Consider the following 14,913-nt stretch of genomic DNA (forward strand, 5'->3'; position numbering starts at 1 on the left):
ATCATGTCATAGCACTGTCAGCAGTGTTCATTCCGGGAGTGGACAACTGGGAAGCAGACTTCCTCAGCAGACACGACCTCCACCCGGGAGAGTGGGGACTTCATCCAGAAGTCTTCCACATGATTGTGAACCGTTGGGAAAAACCAAAGGTGGACATGATGGCGTCCCGCCTCAACAAGAAACTGGACAGATATTGCGCCAGGTCAAGAGACCCTCAGGCAATAGCTGTGGACGCTCTGGTAACACCGTGGGTGTACCAGTCCGTGTATGTGTTTCCTCCTCTGCCTCTCATACCAAAGGTACTGAGAATTATACGGCTACGGGGAGTAAGAACAATACTCGTGGCTCCGGATTGGCCGAGAAGGACTTGGTACCCGGAACTTTAAGAGATGCTCACGGAAGAGCCGTGGCCTCTACCGTTAAGAAGGGATCTGCTTCAGCAGGGACCTTGTATGTTCCAAGACTTACCGCGACTGCGTTTGACGGCATGGCGGTTGAACGCCGGATTCTAAAAGAAAAGGGCATTCCAGAGGAAGTTATTCCTACCTTGATTAAAGCCAGGAAGGAAGTGACCGCACAACATTATCACCGCATTTGGAGAAAATATGTTGCGTGGTGTGAGGCCAAGAAGGCCCCAACGGAGGAATTTCAATTGGGTCGATTCCTACATTTCCTGCAGGCAGGATTGTCTATGGGCCTCAAATTGGGGTCTATTAAGGTTCAAATTTCGGCCTTATCGATTTTCTTCCAGAAAGAATTGGCTTCAGTGCCTGAAGTACAAACCTTTGTCAAAGGTGTACTACATATACAGCCCCCGATTGTGCCTCCAGTGGCACCGTGGGATCTCAACGTAGTTTTGGATTTTCTCAAATCCCATTGGTTTGAGCCGCTCAAATCGGTAGATTTGAAGTATCTTACATGGAAAGTAACCATGCTACTGGCCCTGGCTTCAGCCAGGAGAGTATCAGAGTTGGCGGCTTTATCGTACAAAAGCCCATATCTGATTTTCCATTCGGACAGGGCAGAACTGCGGACGCGTCCTCAGTTTCTGCCTAAGGTGGTTTCGGCTTTTCACTTGAACCAGCCTATTGTGGTGCCTGCGGCTACTAGCGACTTGGAGGACTCCAAGTTGCTGGACGTTGTCAGAGCATTGAAAATATATATTTCAAGGACGGCTGGAGTCAGAAAATCTGACTCGCTGTTTATCCTGTATGCACCCAACAAGCTGGGTGCTCCTGCTTCTAAGCAGACGATTGCTCGTTGGATTTGTAGCACAATTCAACTTGCACATTCTGTGGCAGGGCCTGCCACAGCCTAAATCTGTAAATGCCCACTCCACAAGGAAGGTGGGCTCATCTTGGGCGGCTGCCCGAGGGGTCTCGGCTTTACAACTCTGCCGAGCAGCTACGTGGTCAGGGGAGAACACGTTTGTAAAATTTTACAAATTTGATACTCTGGGTGAGGAGGACCTTGAGTTCTCTCATTCGGTGCTGCAGAGTCATCCGCACTCTCCCGCCCGTTTGGGAGCTTTGGTATAATCCCCATGGTCCTGACGGAGTCCCCAGCATCCACTTAGGACGTTAGAGAAAATAAGAATTTACTTACCGATAATTCTATTTCTCATAGTCCGTAGTGGATGCTGGGCGCCCATCCCAAGTGCGGATTGTCTGCAATACTTGTACATAGTTATTGTTACAAAAAAATCGGGTTATTATTGTTGTGAGCCATCTTTTCAGAGGCTCCGCTGTTATCATGCTGTTAACTGGGTTCAGATCACAAGTTGTACGGTGTGATTGGTGTGGCTGGTATGAGTCTTACCCGGGATTCAAAATCCTTCCTTATTGTGTACGCTCGTCCGGGCACAGTATCCTAACTGAGGCTTGGAGGAGGGTCATAGGGGGAGGAGCCAGTACACACCATGTGATCCTAAAAGCTTACTTTTTGTGCCCTGTCTCCTGCGGAGCCGCTATTCCCCATGGTCCTGACGGAGTCCCCAGCATCCACTACGGACTATGAGAAATAGAATTATCGGTAAGTAAATTCTTATTTTTTTTTAAAAACCATTTCATGTGTTGACCATTTGTCCATGTCGCCCATGTCAATGTCGACCTAGTGACTGTCGACCTAAGTAGGGTTGCCCTGCCAAAAGGATTCCGTGGCCATGTTGGTCCTGCTGGGACATCCCCAGTAATGCATCAGTGAAGAACCGGCTAGGACAGGACAGGGGGTAGCACGCTGCGGCACCGGCGGCAGACTTTTTAAAGAAGGAGTCTCAGCGGGGATCCGGAGGTAAGCGTACCCCAGCACCTGCGCCTCTTACATGTTTTTTTTTTTTTTTTTTGGGGGGGGGGGGGGGGGGGGGGGATGCTGCCCCTCTGCTCCCCCCCCACACACACACACACACACACACACACACACACCCTATGTTCTGACACATCTGAGCTATATTAAAATATACAGTCTCTCTCTCTCTATATATATATATATATATATATATATATATATATATATTTCCAGGATCAGACCCTTCCTGACCCAGGATGTTACTAAGACCCTTATCCACTCACTGGTCATCTCCATGCTGAACTACTGTAATCTCCTTCTGACTGGCCTCCCTGACAATTACCTCTCTCCACTCCAATCTATCCTCAGTGCTGCTGCCCGGCTCATCTTCCTCACCAAACGCACTACGTCCACCTCTCCTCTCTTACTAGACCTTCACTGGCTCCCCTTCCCTTTCAGAATCCATTTCAAACTTCTCACTCTCACTTACAAAGCCCTCACCCACTCCTCTCCCATCTACATCTCTGACCTTATCTCCCTTTACACTCCCACCCGTCCTCTTCGCTCTGCTAATGCACGCCGCCTCTCCTGCCTACGGATTACTTCCTCCCACTCCTACCTCCAAGATTTTTCAGTGCTGCCCCAATTCTCTGGAATTCTCTACCTCTCCCCCTCAGACTCTCCACCTCTCTACAAAACTTCAAACGGGCTCTCAAGACCCACTTCTACACCAAACCCAGCCAAATCTCATCCTAACCCCCTGTTCCACGCTCTCTATGTACCCCATCTGTGTCACCCCTGTCTGTCTACCCCTCCCCTTTAGAATGTAAACTCTCACGAGCATGTGCTTATCCTTTTTCTTACTTTAATAACCTTCAACTGCCCCAAATCCTGTAGTGTTCTGCCACCTGAAACTTATTCCAGTGTCATCTGCTGATGTAGCTATGTTTAGTTACCCTGTACTTGTCCTATACTGTCATCAACTGTAAGTTGCTGTTTTCCTGTTTTGATTATTTGTTTATGTATTCTGTAATTGGGCGCTGCGGAAATAAAGGATGATGATAATAATAATAATAAGCGAAATAGGTGAGCACATACATCTATGTCAGGACAGAGCAGGGAGATGGGGGATAAATGCTCCATAGCGCCGCCCATGTGTTCATCACTGTACTTTAAAGATCGGCTTTGGGTGTCATACACTTAAAACAGTATCATGGCAACCCCCAATAATACAGCGTCATTTTGTTTTTATTTATTTTTAATAGTATTTTGTGTTAATAAGAGATATAAAAAAAAAACAACCCAAGATAAATCCCTTTTGATTGCTGGTCTAAGAAAAGAAAATATAATAATGCGCCAGGGTCTGATTACTGTTTGGAGACATTGAATGTAATACAGTATTGCCCACGTGAACTTTGTATAGATTGATAATATACGTACAACAAATCACACATCCGTACATTATCTTCCTCACGCTAATGCATTATCTTCCCCGCGATCATTATGCAAATGAGCCTTCTCCGACGCGCGAGCGCCAGTGCCGCAGTGTAGGACTGTGCCGTAAAAAGTATTGCAGCTCTCCAGCACCCGAGGGGTTAAGTGTCCACTACTGACCTTTGCACAGGCCACCAAATAGAAGAGTCCGTTGTTTGTCTCAGTGGAATGTTCCGTCTGTTTTAGTGCCGCCACTTAGATTAAATATCTGATCACAATTTGATAAACAAGTGCTGTGTTGTTGTTAATGTGTCGTGATCTCATTGTTTGTGTCATTGTGTATCATTCTTTAACAATGACTCTCAGCCATTCCTATAAGACGCTACATGACCCCACCGGCAACCATTATCCAGCAATTTTTTTTTCCCTGTGTGTTTGAAAAACGGGATCTTTACAACTATTCAGTATGTTTTGGATCAAGTTGTCAAAATACATTTAGAGTGATGAATTTTCCTGATAGTGGAAATGGAATTTTTGGCCTTTTAAAAGCTATCAAGGGTATTCACGCTATTGCAAAACAGGAACGTGATTTTCTCATCGGTAGAATATGTTCTTATACATTGCACTGCATGGTAACGTGGCCGGTGATAGTAATCTCAGAGTAGGGGTATGTATGATGCATGAGCTAAGATGGGTGTGTATAGCTTACATTAGTGACCGGATAAGAGTAATTACCAGTAACTTTATTGCTTCTTTATGTCCCACAGTATTGCTGGCAGTGTTGCCGAGAGCTATGACACAGAGAGTGGCTTTGAGGATTCCGAGAATGATATTGCCAATTCAGTGGTCCGCTTCATTACCAGGTTTATTGACAAGGTGTGTACGGAGAGCGGGGTGACGCAGGACCACATAAAGAGCTTGCACTGTATGATCCCAGGTATGTTTCTACCCTGACTCTTCCCATGTGTTGGACTCTTATGTGGGCCATACAATACATCAGACCAACGTTCCTCCAACTGACCAACCGTCCAACTAAAACACTGCCCCACACACCTAACCCAGCCAACGTCTTCTCTCCAACTTGTGATGTCACACACGTAGGCGCACAGTGTCTGACTTCTTCTGCATGTTTTCAGTAAATATTTATAGAAAAAAAAGAAACCTTATATATCTATTTATTTTATTCAAATTTAGATTTTTTTTCCTTCCACCACCATATATTTGTTAAATACATTTTCTTTACCATTATGGTGAACTATACACACTACTGTACTCGGCGCACTATTATGCACACACAACACACTACTGTACACAACAGCACTCTCCTATATGCCCAGCTCGTTACCTGGGAGGTAGTCAGGAGATGCAGTGCCAATTGTACTGGGTATGTAGGGTAGTGTGTGTGGTGAGGGGGTGCGGCAGCAGTGGTGCAGTGCCGCCTTTTAATCGGGGTGCCAGAGTTACGCTGTGCAGGCTTGTAAAGGGGGTATTCAGAGATGCAAAGTGTCAGGGTGGACGGCTTCTGCTGCTTTGGGAAGGGAGCGCGATGAAAAGAGTCAGAGATACAGCGCGCCTTTGCAGCAGTAGCAGCTGTACTAGGAGGCTGGGGGGCACAGGTGCACAGTGCCGTATGGAGGAGAAGAGTCTGGGGTACTGCGCCACCTTTGCTGCAGGTCGGGGAGCGCCAGGTGAATAGTCGGAGGTGCTGTGCCACCTTTGCTTCAGGGGTGGGGGTTTTGTATCAGTGTCGGCTGTACTGGGAAGCTGGGTGGGGGTCAGAGGTGCACGGTGCAGTATATAGGAGTAGATTTGGCGGTTCAGCACTGCCTTTCCTGCTGGGGGTTAGAGGTGCACGGTGCAGTGTGGAGGAATAGATTTGGCGGTGCAGCACTGCATTTTCTGTTGGGGGTTAGAAGTGCACGGTGCTGTGTGGAGGAGTAGATTTGGCGGTGCAGCACTGCATTTTCTGTTGGGGGTTAGAAGTGCACGGTGCTGTGTGGAGGAGTAGATTTGGCGGTGCAGCACTGCCTTTCCTGCTGGGGGTTAGAGGTGCACGGTGCAGTGTGGAGGAATAGATTTGGCGGTGCAGCACTGCATTTTCTGTTGGGGGTTAGAAGTGCACGGTGCTGTGTGGAGGAGTAGATTTGGGGGTGCAGCACTGCCTTTCCTGCTGGGGGTTAGAGGTGCACGGTGCAGTGTGGAGGAGTAGATTTGGCGGTGCAGCACTGCCTTTTCTGCTGGGGTCATAGGTGCACGGTGCTGTGTGGAGGAGTAGATTTGGCGGTGCAGCACTGCCTTTCCTGCTGGGGGTTAGAGGTGCACGGTGCAGTGTGGAGGAGTAGATTTGGCGGTGCAGCACTGCCTTTCCTGCTGGGGGTTAGAGGTGCACGGTGCAGTGTGGAGGAGTAGATTTGGCGGTGCAGCACTGCATTTTCTGTTGGGGGTTAGAAGTGCACGGTGCAGTGTGGAGGAGCAGATTTGGCGGTGCAGCACTGCCTTTCCTGCTGGGGGTTAGAGGTGCACGGTGCAGTGTGGAGGAGTAGATTTGGCGGTGCAGCACTGCCTTTCCTGCTGGGGGTTAGAGGTGCACGGTGCAGTGTGGAGGAGTAGATTTGGCGGTGCAGCACTGCATTTTCTGTTGGGGGTTAGAAGTGCACGGTGCAGTGTGGAGGAGTAGATTTGGCGGTGCAGCACTGCCTTTCCTGCTGGGGGTTAGAGGTGCACGGTGCAGTGTGGAGGAGTAGATTTGGCGGTGCAGCACTGCCTTTCCTGCTGGGGGTTAGAGGTGCACGGTGCAGTGTGGAGGAGTAGATTTGGCGGTGCAGCACTGCCTTTTCTGCTGGGGTCATAGGTGCACGGTGCTGTGTGGAGGAGTAGATTTGGCGGTGCAGCACTGCCTTTCCTGCTGGGGGTTAGAGGTGCACGGTGCAGTGTGGAGGAGCAGATTTGGCTGTGCAGCACTGCCTTTCCTGCTGGGGGTTAGAGGTGCACGGTGCAGTGTGGAGGAGTAGATTTGGCGGTGCAGCACTGCCTTTCCTGCTGGGGATTAGAGGTGCACGGTGCAGTGTGGAGGAGTAGATTTGGCGGTGCAGCACTGCCTTTCCTGCTGGGGGTTAGAGGTGCACGGTGCAGTGTGGAGGAGTAGATTTTGCGGTGTAGCACTGCCTTTTCTGCTGGGGTCATAGGTGCACGGTGCTGTGTGGAGGAGTAGATTTGGGGGTGCAGCACTGCCTTTCCTGCTGGGGGTTAGAGGTGCACGGTGCAGTGTGGAGGAGTAGATTTGGCGGTGCAGCACTGCCTTTTCTGCTGGGGTCATAGGTGCACGGTGCTGTGTGGAGGAGTAGATTTGGCGGTGCAGCACTGCCTTTCCTGCTGGGGGTTAGAGGTGCACGGTGCAGTGTGAAGGAGTAGATTTGGCGGTGCAGCACTGCCTTTCCTGCTGGGGGTTAGAGGTGCACGGTGCAGTGTGGAGGAGTAGATTTGGCGGTGCAGCACTGCATTTTCTGTTGGGGGTTAGAAGTGCACGGTGCAGTGTGGAGGAGCAGATTTGGCGGTGCAGCACTGCCTTTCCTGCTGGGGGTTAGAGGTGCACGGTGCAGTGTGGAGGAGTAGATTTGGCGGTGCAGCACTGCCTTTCCTGCTGGGGGTTAGAGGTGCACGGTGCAGTGTGGAGGAGCAGATTTGGCGGTGCAGCACTGCCTTTCCTGCTGGGGGTTAGAGGTGCACGGTGCAGTGTGGAGGAGTAGATTTGGCGGTGCAGCACTGCCTTTCCTGCTGGGGATTAGAGGTGCACGGTGCAGTGTGGAGGAGTAGATTTGGCGGTGCAGCACTGCCTTTCCTGCTGGGGGTTAGAGGTGCACGGTGCAGTGTGGAGGAGTAGATTTGGCGGTGTAGCACTGCCTTTTCTGCTGGGGTCATAGGTGCACGGTGCTGTGTGGAGGAGTAGATTTGGGGGTGCAGCACTGCCTTTCCTGCTGGGGGTTAGAGGTGCATGGTGCAGTGTGGAGGAGTAGATTTGGCGGTGCAGCACTGCCTTTCCTGCTGGGGGTTAGAGGTGCACGGTGCAGTGTGGAGGAGTAGATTTGGCGGTGCAGCACTGCATTTTCTGTTGGGGGTTAGAAGTGCACGGTGCAGTGTGGAGGAGCAGATTTGGCGGTGCAGCACTGCCTTTCCTGCTGGGGGTTAGAGGTGCACGGTGCAGTGTGGAGGAGTAGATTTGGCGGTGCAGCACTGCCTTTCCTGCTGGGGGTTAGAGGTGCACGGTGCAGTGTGGAGGAGTAGATTTGGCGGTGCAGCACTGCCTTTTCTGCTGGGGTCATAGGTGCACGGTGCTGTGTGGAGGAGTAGATTTGGCGGTGCAGCACTGCCTTTCCTGCTGGGGGTTAGAGGTGCAGTGTGGAGGAGTAGATTTGGCGGTGCAGCACTGCCTTTCCTGCTGGGGGTTAGAGGTGCACGGTGCAGTGTGGAGGAGTAGATTTGGCGGTGCAGCACTGCATTTTCTGTTGGGGGTTAGAAGTGCACGGTGCAGTGTGGAGGAGCAGATTTGGCGGTGCAGCACTGCCTTTCCTGCTGGGGGTTAGAGGTGCACGGTGCAGTGTGGAGGAGTAGATTTGGCGGTGCAGCACTGCCTTTCCTGCTGGGGGTTGGAGGTGCACGGTGCAGTGTGGAGGAGTAGATTTGGCGGTGCAGCACTGCCTTTTCTGCTGGGGTCATAGGTGCACGGTGCTGTGTGGAGGAGTAGATTTGGCGGTGCAGCACTGCCTTTCCTGCTGGGGGTTAGAGGTGCACGGTGCAGTGTGGAGGAGCAGATTTGGCGGTGCAGCACTGCCTTTCCTGCTGGTGGTTAGAGGTGCACGGTGCAGTGTGGAGGAGTAGATTTGGCGGTGCAGCACTGCCTTTCCTGCTGGGGATTAGAGGTGCACGGTGCAGTGTGGAGGAGTAGATTTGGCGGTGCAGCACTGCCTTTCCTGCTGGGGGTTAGAGGTGCACGGTGCAGTGTGGAGGAGTAGATTTGGCGGTGTAGCACTGCCTTTTCTGCTGGGGTCATAGGTGCACGGTGCTGTGTGGAGGAGTAGATTTGGGGGTGCAGCACTGCCTTTCCTGCTGGGGGTTAGAGGTGCACGGTGCAGTGTGGAGGAGTAGATTTGGCGGTGCAGCACTGCCTTTTCTGCTGGGGTCATAGGTGCACGGTGCTGTGTGGAGGAGTAGATTTGGCGGTGCAGCACTGCCTTTCCTGCTGGGGGTTAGAGGTGCACGGTGCAGTGTGGAGGAGTAGATTTGGCGGTGCAGCACTGCCTTTCCTGCTGGGGGTTAGAGGTGCACGGTGCAGTGTGGAGGAGTAGATTTGGCGGTGCAGCACTGCATTTTCTGTTGGGGGTTAGAAGTGCACGGTGCAGTGTGGAGGAGCAGATTTGGCGGTGCAGCACTGCCTTTCCTGCTGGGGGTTAGAGGTGCACGGTGCAGTGTGGAGGAGTAGATTTGGCGGTGCAGCACTGCCTTTTCTGCTGGGGTCATAGGTGCACGGTGCTGTGTGGAGGAGTAGATTTGGCGGTGCAGCACTGCCTTTCCTGCTGGGGGTTAGAGGTGCACGGTGCAGTGTGGAGGAGTAGATTTGGCGGTGCAGCACTGCATTTTCTGTTGGGGGTTAGAAGTGCACGGTGCAGTGTGGAGGAGCAGATTTGGCGGTGCAGCACTGCCTTTCCTGCTGGGGGTTAGAGGTGCACGGTGCAGTGTGGAGGAGTAGATTTGGCGGTGCAGCACTGCCTTTTCTGCTGGGGTCATAGGTGCACGGTGCTGTGTGGAGGAGTAGATTTGGCGGTGCAGCACTGCCTTTCCTGCTGGGGGTTAGAGGTGCACGGTGCAGTGTGGAGGAGTAGATTTGGCGGTGCAGCACTGCCTTTCCTGCTGGGGGTTAGAGGTGCACGGTGCAGTGTGGAGGAGTAGATTTGGCGGTGCAGCACTGCATTTTCTGTTGGGGGTTAGAAGTGCACGGTGCAGTGTGGAGGAGCAGATTTGGCGGTGCAGCACTGCCTTTCCTGCTGGGGGTTAGAGGTGCACGGTGCAGTGTGGAGGAGTATATATGGCGGTGCAGCACTGCCTTTCCTGCTGGGGGTTAGAGGTGCATGGTGCAGTGTGGAGGAGTAGATTTGGCGGTGCAGCACTGCCTTTTCTGCTGGGGTCATAGGTGCACGGTGCTGTGTGGAGGAGTAGATTTGGCGGTGCAGCACTGCCTTTCCTGCTGGGGGTTAGAGGTGCACGGTGCAGTGTGGAGGAGTAGATTTGGCGGTGCAGCACTGCCTTTCCTGCTGGGGGTTAGAGGTGCACGGTGCAGTGTGGAGGAGTAGATTTGGCGGTGCAGCACTGCCTTTCCTGCTGGGGGTTAGAGGTGTACGGTGCAGTGTGGAGGAGTAGATTTGGCGGTGCAGCACTGCCTTTCCTGCTGGGGATTAGAGGTGCACGGTGCAGTGTGGAGGAGTAGATTTGGCAGTGCAGCACTGCCTTTCCTTCTGGGGGTTAGAGGTGCACGGTGCAGTGTGGAGGAGTAGATTTGGCGGTGCAGCACTGCCTTCTGCTGGGGGTTAGAGGTGCACGGTGCAGTGTGGAGGAGTAGATTTGGCGGTGCAGCACTGCCTTTCCTGCTGGGGGTTAGAGGTGCACGGTGCAGTGTGGAGGAGTAGATTTGGCGGTGCAGCACTGCCTTTCCTGCTGGGGGTTAGAGGTGCACGGTGCAGTGTGGAGGAGTAGATTTGGCGGTGCAGCACTGCCTTCTGCTGGGGGTTAGAGGTGCACGGTGCAGTGTGGAGGAGTAGATTTGGCGGTGCAGCACTGCCTTTCCTGCTGGGGGTTAGAGGTGCACGGTGCAGTGTGGAGGAGTAGATTTGGCGGTGCAGCACTGCCTTTCCTGCTGGGGGTTAGAGGTGCACGGTGCAGTGTGGAGGAGTAGATTTGGCGGTGCAGCACTGCCTTTCCTGCTGGGGGTTAGAGGTGCACGGTGCAGTGTGGAGGAGTAGATTTGGCGGTGCAGCACTGCCTTTCCTGCTGGGGGTTAGAGGTGTACGGTGCAGTGTGGAGGAGTAGATTTGGCGGTGCAGCACTGCCTTTCCTGCTGGGGATTAGAGGTGCACGGTGCAGTGTGGAGGAGTAGATTTGGCAGTGCAGCACTGCCTTTCCTTCTGGGGGTTAGAGGTGCACGGTGCAGTGTGGAGGAGTAGATTTGGCGGTGCAGCACTGCCTTCTGCTGGGGGTTAGAGGTGCACGGTGCAGTGTGGAGGAGTAGATTTGGCGGTGCAGCACTGCCTTTCCTGCTGGGGGTTAGAGGTGCACGGTGCAGTGTGGAGGAGTAGATTTGGCGGTGCAGCACTGCCTTTCCTGCTGGGGGTTAGAGGTGCACGGTGCAGTGTGGAGGAGTAGATTTGGCGGTGCAGCACTGCCTTCTGCTGGGGGTTAGAGGTGCACGGTGCAGTGTGGAGGAGTAGATTTGGCGGTGCAGCACTGCCTTTCCTGCTGGGGGTTAGAGGTGCACGGTGCAGTGTGGAGGAGTAGATTTGGCGGTGCAGCACTGCCTTTCCTGCTGGGGGTTAGAGGTGCACGGTGCAGTGTGGAGGAGTAGATTTGGCGGTGCAGCACTGCCTTTTCTGCTGGGGCCAGAAGTGCACGGTGCCGCCTCTATTTGCCAGTACACCGCACCCAGCAGCTCCCCTACATGTTTCCCTCCGGCACCACTGCTCCATTCTAGGGTACTCGGAGCCCACACACCGCTGAAGCACCATCCATTGAATGCAAAGAGACAGCAGCAGCGGTACAGGCTCTCCTAGGTAACTGCGACAAAGTAGGTGGGCACTGGCTTATCATTTATTCATTAATTTCCCCATACATTAGAACGATTAGTTGTGGAAAATCACACTAAACAGCCCTTCAAGTTGTGCCATACCATGCCGTAATTTAGTAGCGCTGAGCGTTTTTTTCTTTTGTCTTTTTTTTGCTGCGAAAATGCGTCTTAGTCGCAAAGTAATGCAATAGGATGCTCAAACAGATCATGCTGATTAAAGTGACATGCAGCACGCCTATATTCTGCGTGTAATAGCAGCTCTATCTGCATCCAAAATGCCACGTCACAGGGTTTCCCAGGAAAACACAGTAGCATAGTGTTTTGTATGCAAATACAGTCACATAGTCACACAGAATATAGGCATGCTGCATATCATTTTAATCAGCAGAAGCTGCTCGTGCGTCATAGTGCATTATTTTGTGACTAAGATGCATTTTCACGGCAAAAAAAGACACTCTGCACCACGAGTCACATGGCACTTGCATGTTATATGTAACGCGACTTGTAGCGCACGGAGCAAAGATGTAAGAGGACACGTCTGTGTGGCAGCAATTCTAAACTTTGCTGAAATCATGCCAAACACCCCTGTAGTCACAAGAGATAGATACATTGGTGCAAGTTTGTAATGTGCAAGTTCTTTCAAAAGATTCCTGTTATATATTAAAAATGCAAAAAACTTACAAATATTCAAATAAAATAGCCGCAATTAACAAAAAGGAGCAAAGAGCTTTAAGACCAATCATTGTCTACTGGGAAAAAAGCACCCAAAAAATAAATATTATTTCTCTTACGTCCTAGAGGATGCTGGGGACTCCGTAAGGACCATGGGGTATAGACGGGCTCCGCAGGAGACATGGGCACTACAAAGAACTTTTAGTATGGGTGTGCACTGGCTCCTCCCTCTATGCCCCTCCTCCAGACCTCAGATTATGTGCCCAGAGGAGAGTGGGTGCACTACAGGGGAGCTCTACTGAGTTTCTCTGAATAAAGAATTTTGTTAGGTTTTTTATTTTCAGGGAGCACTGCTGGCAACAGGCTCCCTGCATCGTGGGACTGAGGAGAGAGAAGCAGACCTACTTAAATGATAGGCTCTGCTTCTTAGGCTACTGGTCACCATTAGCTCCAGAGGGAGTCGGAACGCAGGTCTCACCCTCGCCGTTCGTCCCGGAGCCGCGCCGCCGTCCTCCTCACAGAGCCGGAAGATAGAAGCCGGGTGAGTATAAGAAGAAAGAAGACTTCAAAGGCGGCAGAAGACTTCAGCTCTACTATGAGGTAACGCGCAGCGGTAACGCTGCGCGCCATTGCTCCCACGCAACACACACACTACAGGCACTAATGGGTGCAGGGCGCAGGGGTGGCAATAAACCTCTAGGACTGGCTAAAAGAGATATATAGGCTACAGTAGCAGTATATACTTTAATACCCCCCAGTGTAAAGAAAATTGAGCGGGACCGAAGCCCGCCGCTGAGGGGGCGGGGCTTGATCTCATAGCACTAACCAGCGCCATTTTCTCCACAGCACATTGCAGAAGCTGGCTCCCCGGACTCTCCCCTGCTGAACATGGTGACAGAGACCAAAAAAAGAGAGGGGGTGGGGTCACTTTGTAAGGCGCAGTGAGTGTATAGATTTATCTATATCAGTATATAAAAGCGCTTTGTGTCTGGGAATTTTATTTCCAGGGTTATTGGCGCTGGGTGTGTGCTGGCATACTCTCTCTCTGCCTCTCCAAAGGGCCTTATTGGGGGAATTGTCTCCATATTAATATATACAATCCCTGTGTGTGGGGGGGTGTCGGTACGCTTGTCGGCATGTCTGAAATGGAAGGCTCTTCTAGAGAGGAGGTGGAGCAGATGATTGGGGTGTCTCAGTCGGCAACGCCGACACCGGATTGGTTGGACATGTGGAATGTTTTAAATGCGAATGTGACCTTGTTACATCAGAGATTGGACAAAGCAGAGTCCAGAGAAGAGGGCCCTTCAGGGTCTCAAAAGCGTCCCCTATCCCAGGTAGCTGACACTGATACCGACACGGATTCTGACTCCAGTGTCGACTACGATGAGGCTAGGTTACACCAAAGGGTGGCCAAAAGTATTCATTATATGATTATTGCAATAAAAGATGTTTTGCATATCACAGATGACCCCTCTGTCCCTGACACGAGGCTACACATGTTTAAGGAAAAGAAACCTGAGATAACCTTTCCCCCATCTCATGAGCTGAATGCGTTAATTGAAAAAGCTTGGGAAACTCCAGACAAAAAGCTGCAGATTCCCAAGAGAATTCTTATGGCGTATCCTTTCCCTGCACAGGACAGGGTATGGTGGGAATCCTCGCCCAGGGTAGCCAAGGCGTTGACGCGCTTATCCAAGAAGGTGGCGCTACCGTCCCCTGACACTGCAGCTCTCAAAGATCCTGCTGATCGCAGACAGGAAACAACTTTGAAATCAATGTATACACATACTGGAGCTTTACTCAGACCGGCTATAGCATCGGCTTGGGTCTGTAGCGCGGTAGCTGCTTGGACAGATACCTTGTCAGCTGATATTGATACCCTAGATAGGGATACCATTTTGTTGACCTTGGGTCACATCAAAGACGCAGTCTTATATATGAGAGACGCTCAAAGAGACGTCGGACTGCTAGGTTCAAGGGCCAACGCCATGGCGGTCTTAGCTAGGCGGGCTCTGTGGACCCGCCAATGGACGGGTGATGCCGACTCAAAGAAGCATATGGAAGTTTTACCTTACAAGGGTGAGGTTTTATTTGGGGAAGGTCTCGAGGACCTAGTTTCCACAGCTACGGCGGGTAAATCCACTTTTTGGCCTTATGTTCCCCCACAGCAAAAGAAAACTCCACAATATCAGATGCAGTCCTTTCGGTTGCATAAGTCCAGAAGAGGTCGGTGCTCTTCCTTCCTTGCCAGAGGAAAAAGAACGCCTGCTACGGCTAGTTCCCAGGAGCAGAAGTCCTCCCCGGCTTCTACTAAATCCACCGCATGACGCTGGGGCTCCACTGAAGGAGTCCGCACCGGTGGAGGCACGTCTTCGACTCTTCAGCCAGGTCTGGGTTCTGTCAGACGTGGATCCTTGGGCGATGGAAATTGTTTCTCAAGGCTACAAACTGGAATTCGAAGAGGTGCCCCCTCGCCGATTTTTCAAGTCGGCCTAGCCAGCTTCTCCCCCGGAGAGGGAAGTAGTGTTAGCTGCAATTCAAAAGCTGTGTCAACAGCAAGTGATTATCCGGGTTCCCCTGGCCCAACAGGGAAAAGGGTACTATTCAACCCTGTTTGTGGTACCGAAGCTGGATGGTTCGGTCAGACCCATTTTAAATCTAAAATCCCTAAACCTGTACTTGAAAAAGTTCAAATT

The 14,913-nt window shown here is 51.7% G+C and overlaps 1 protein-coding gene across 5 annotated transcripts in view; it reads left to right on the forward strand.

The window, feature by feature from the left end:
• Nucleotides 1-14,913, forward strand: part of SBF2 (SET binding factor 2) — a 585,530-nt gene that overhangs the window by 449,288 nt on the left and 121,329 nt on the right. For all 5 annotated transcript variants that reach the window (XM_063946447.1, XM_063946443.1, XM_063946444.1 and 2 more), the window contains exon 20: nt 4,485-4,654. In XM_063946447.1, the coding sequence (XP_063802517.1) occupies nt 4,485-4,654 (170 nt within the window). The remainder of the gene's footprint in view (nt 1-4,484; nt 4,655-14,913) is intronic.

The sequence above is a fragment of the Pseudophryne corroboree genome, chromosome 11 (genome assembly GCF_028390025.1).
Source record: "Pseudophryne corroboree isolate aPseCor3 chromosome 11, aPseCor3.hap2, whole genome shotgun sequence".
Classification (NCBI taxonomy): Eukaryota; Metazoa; Chordata; class Amphibia; order Anura; family Myobatrachidae; genus Pseudophryne; species Pseudophryne corroboree.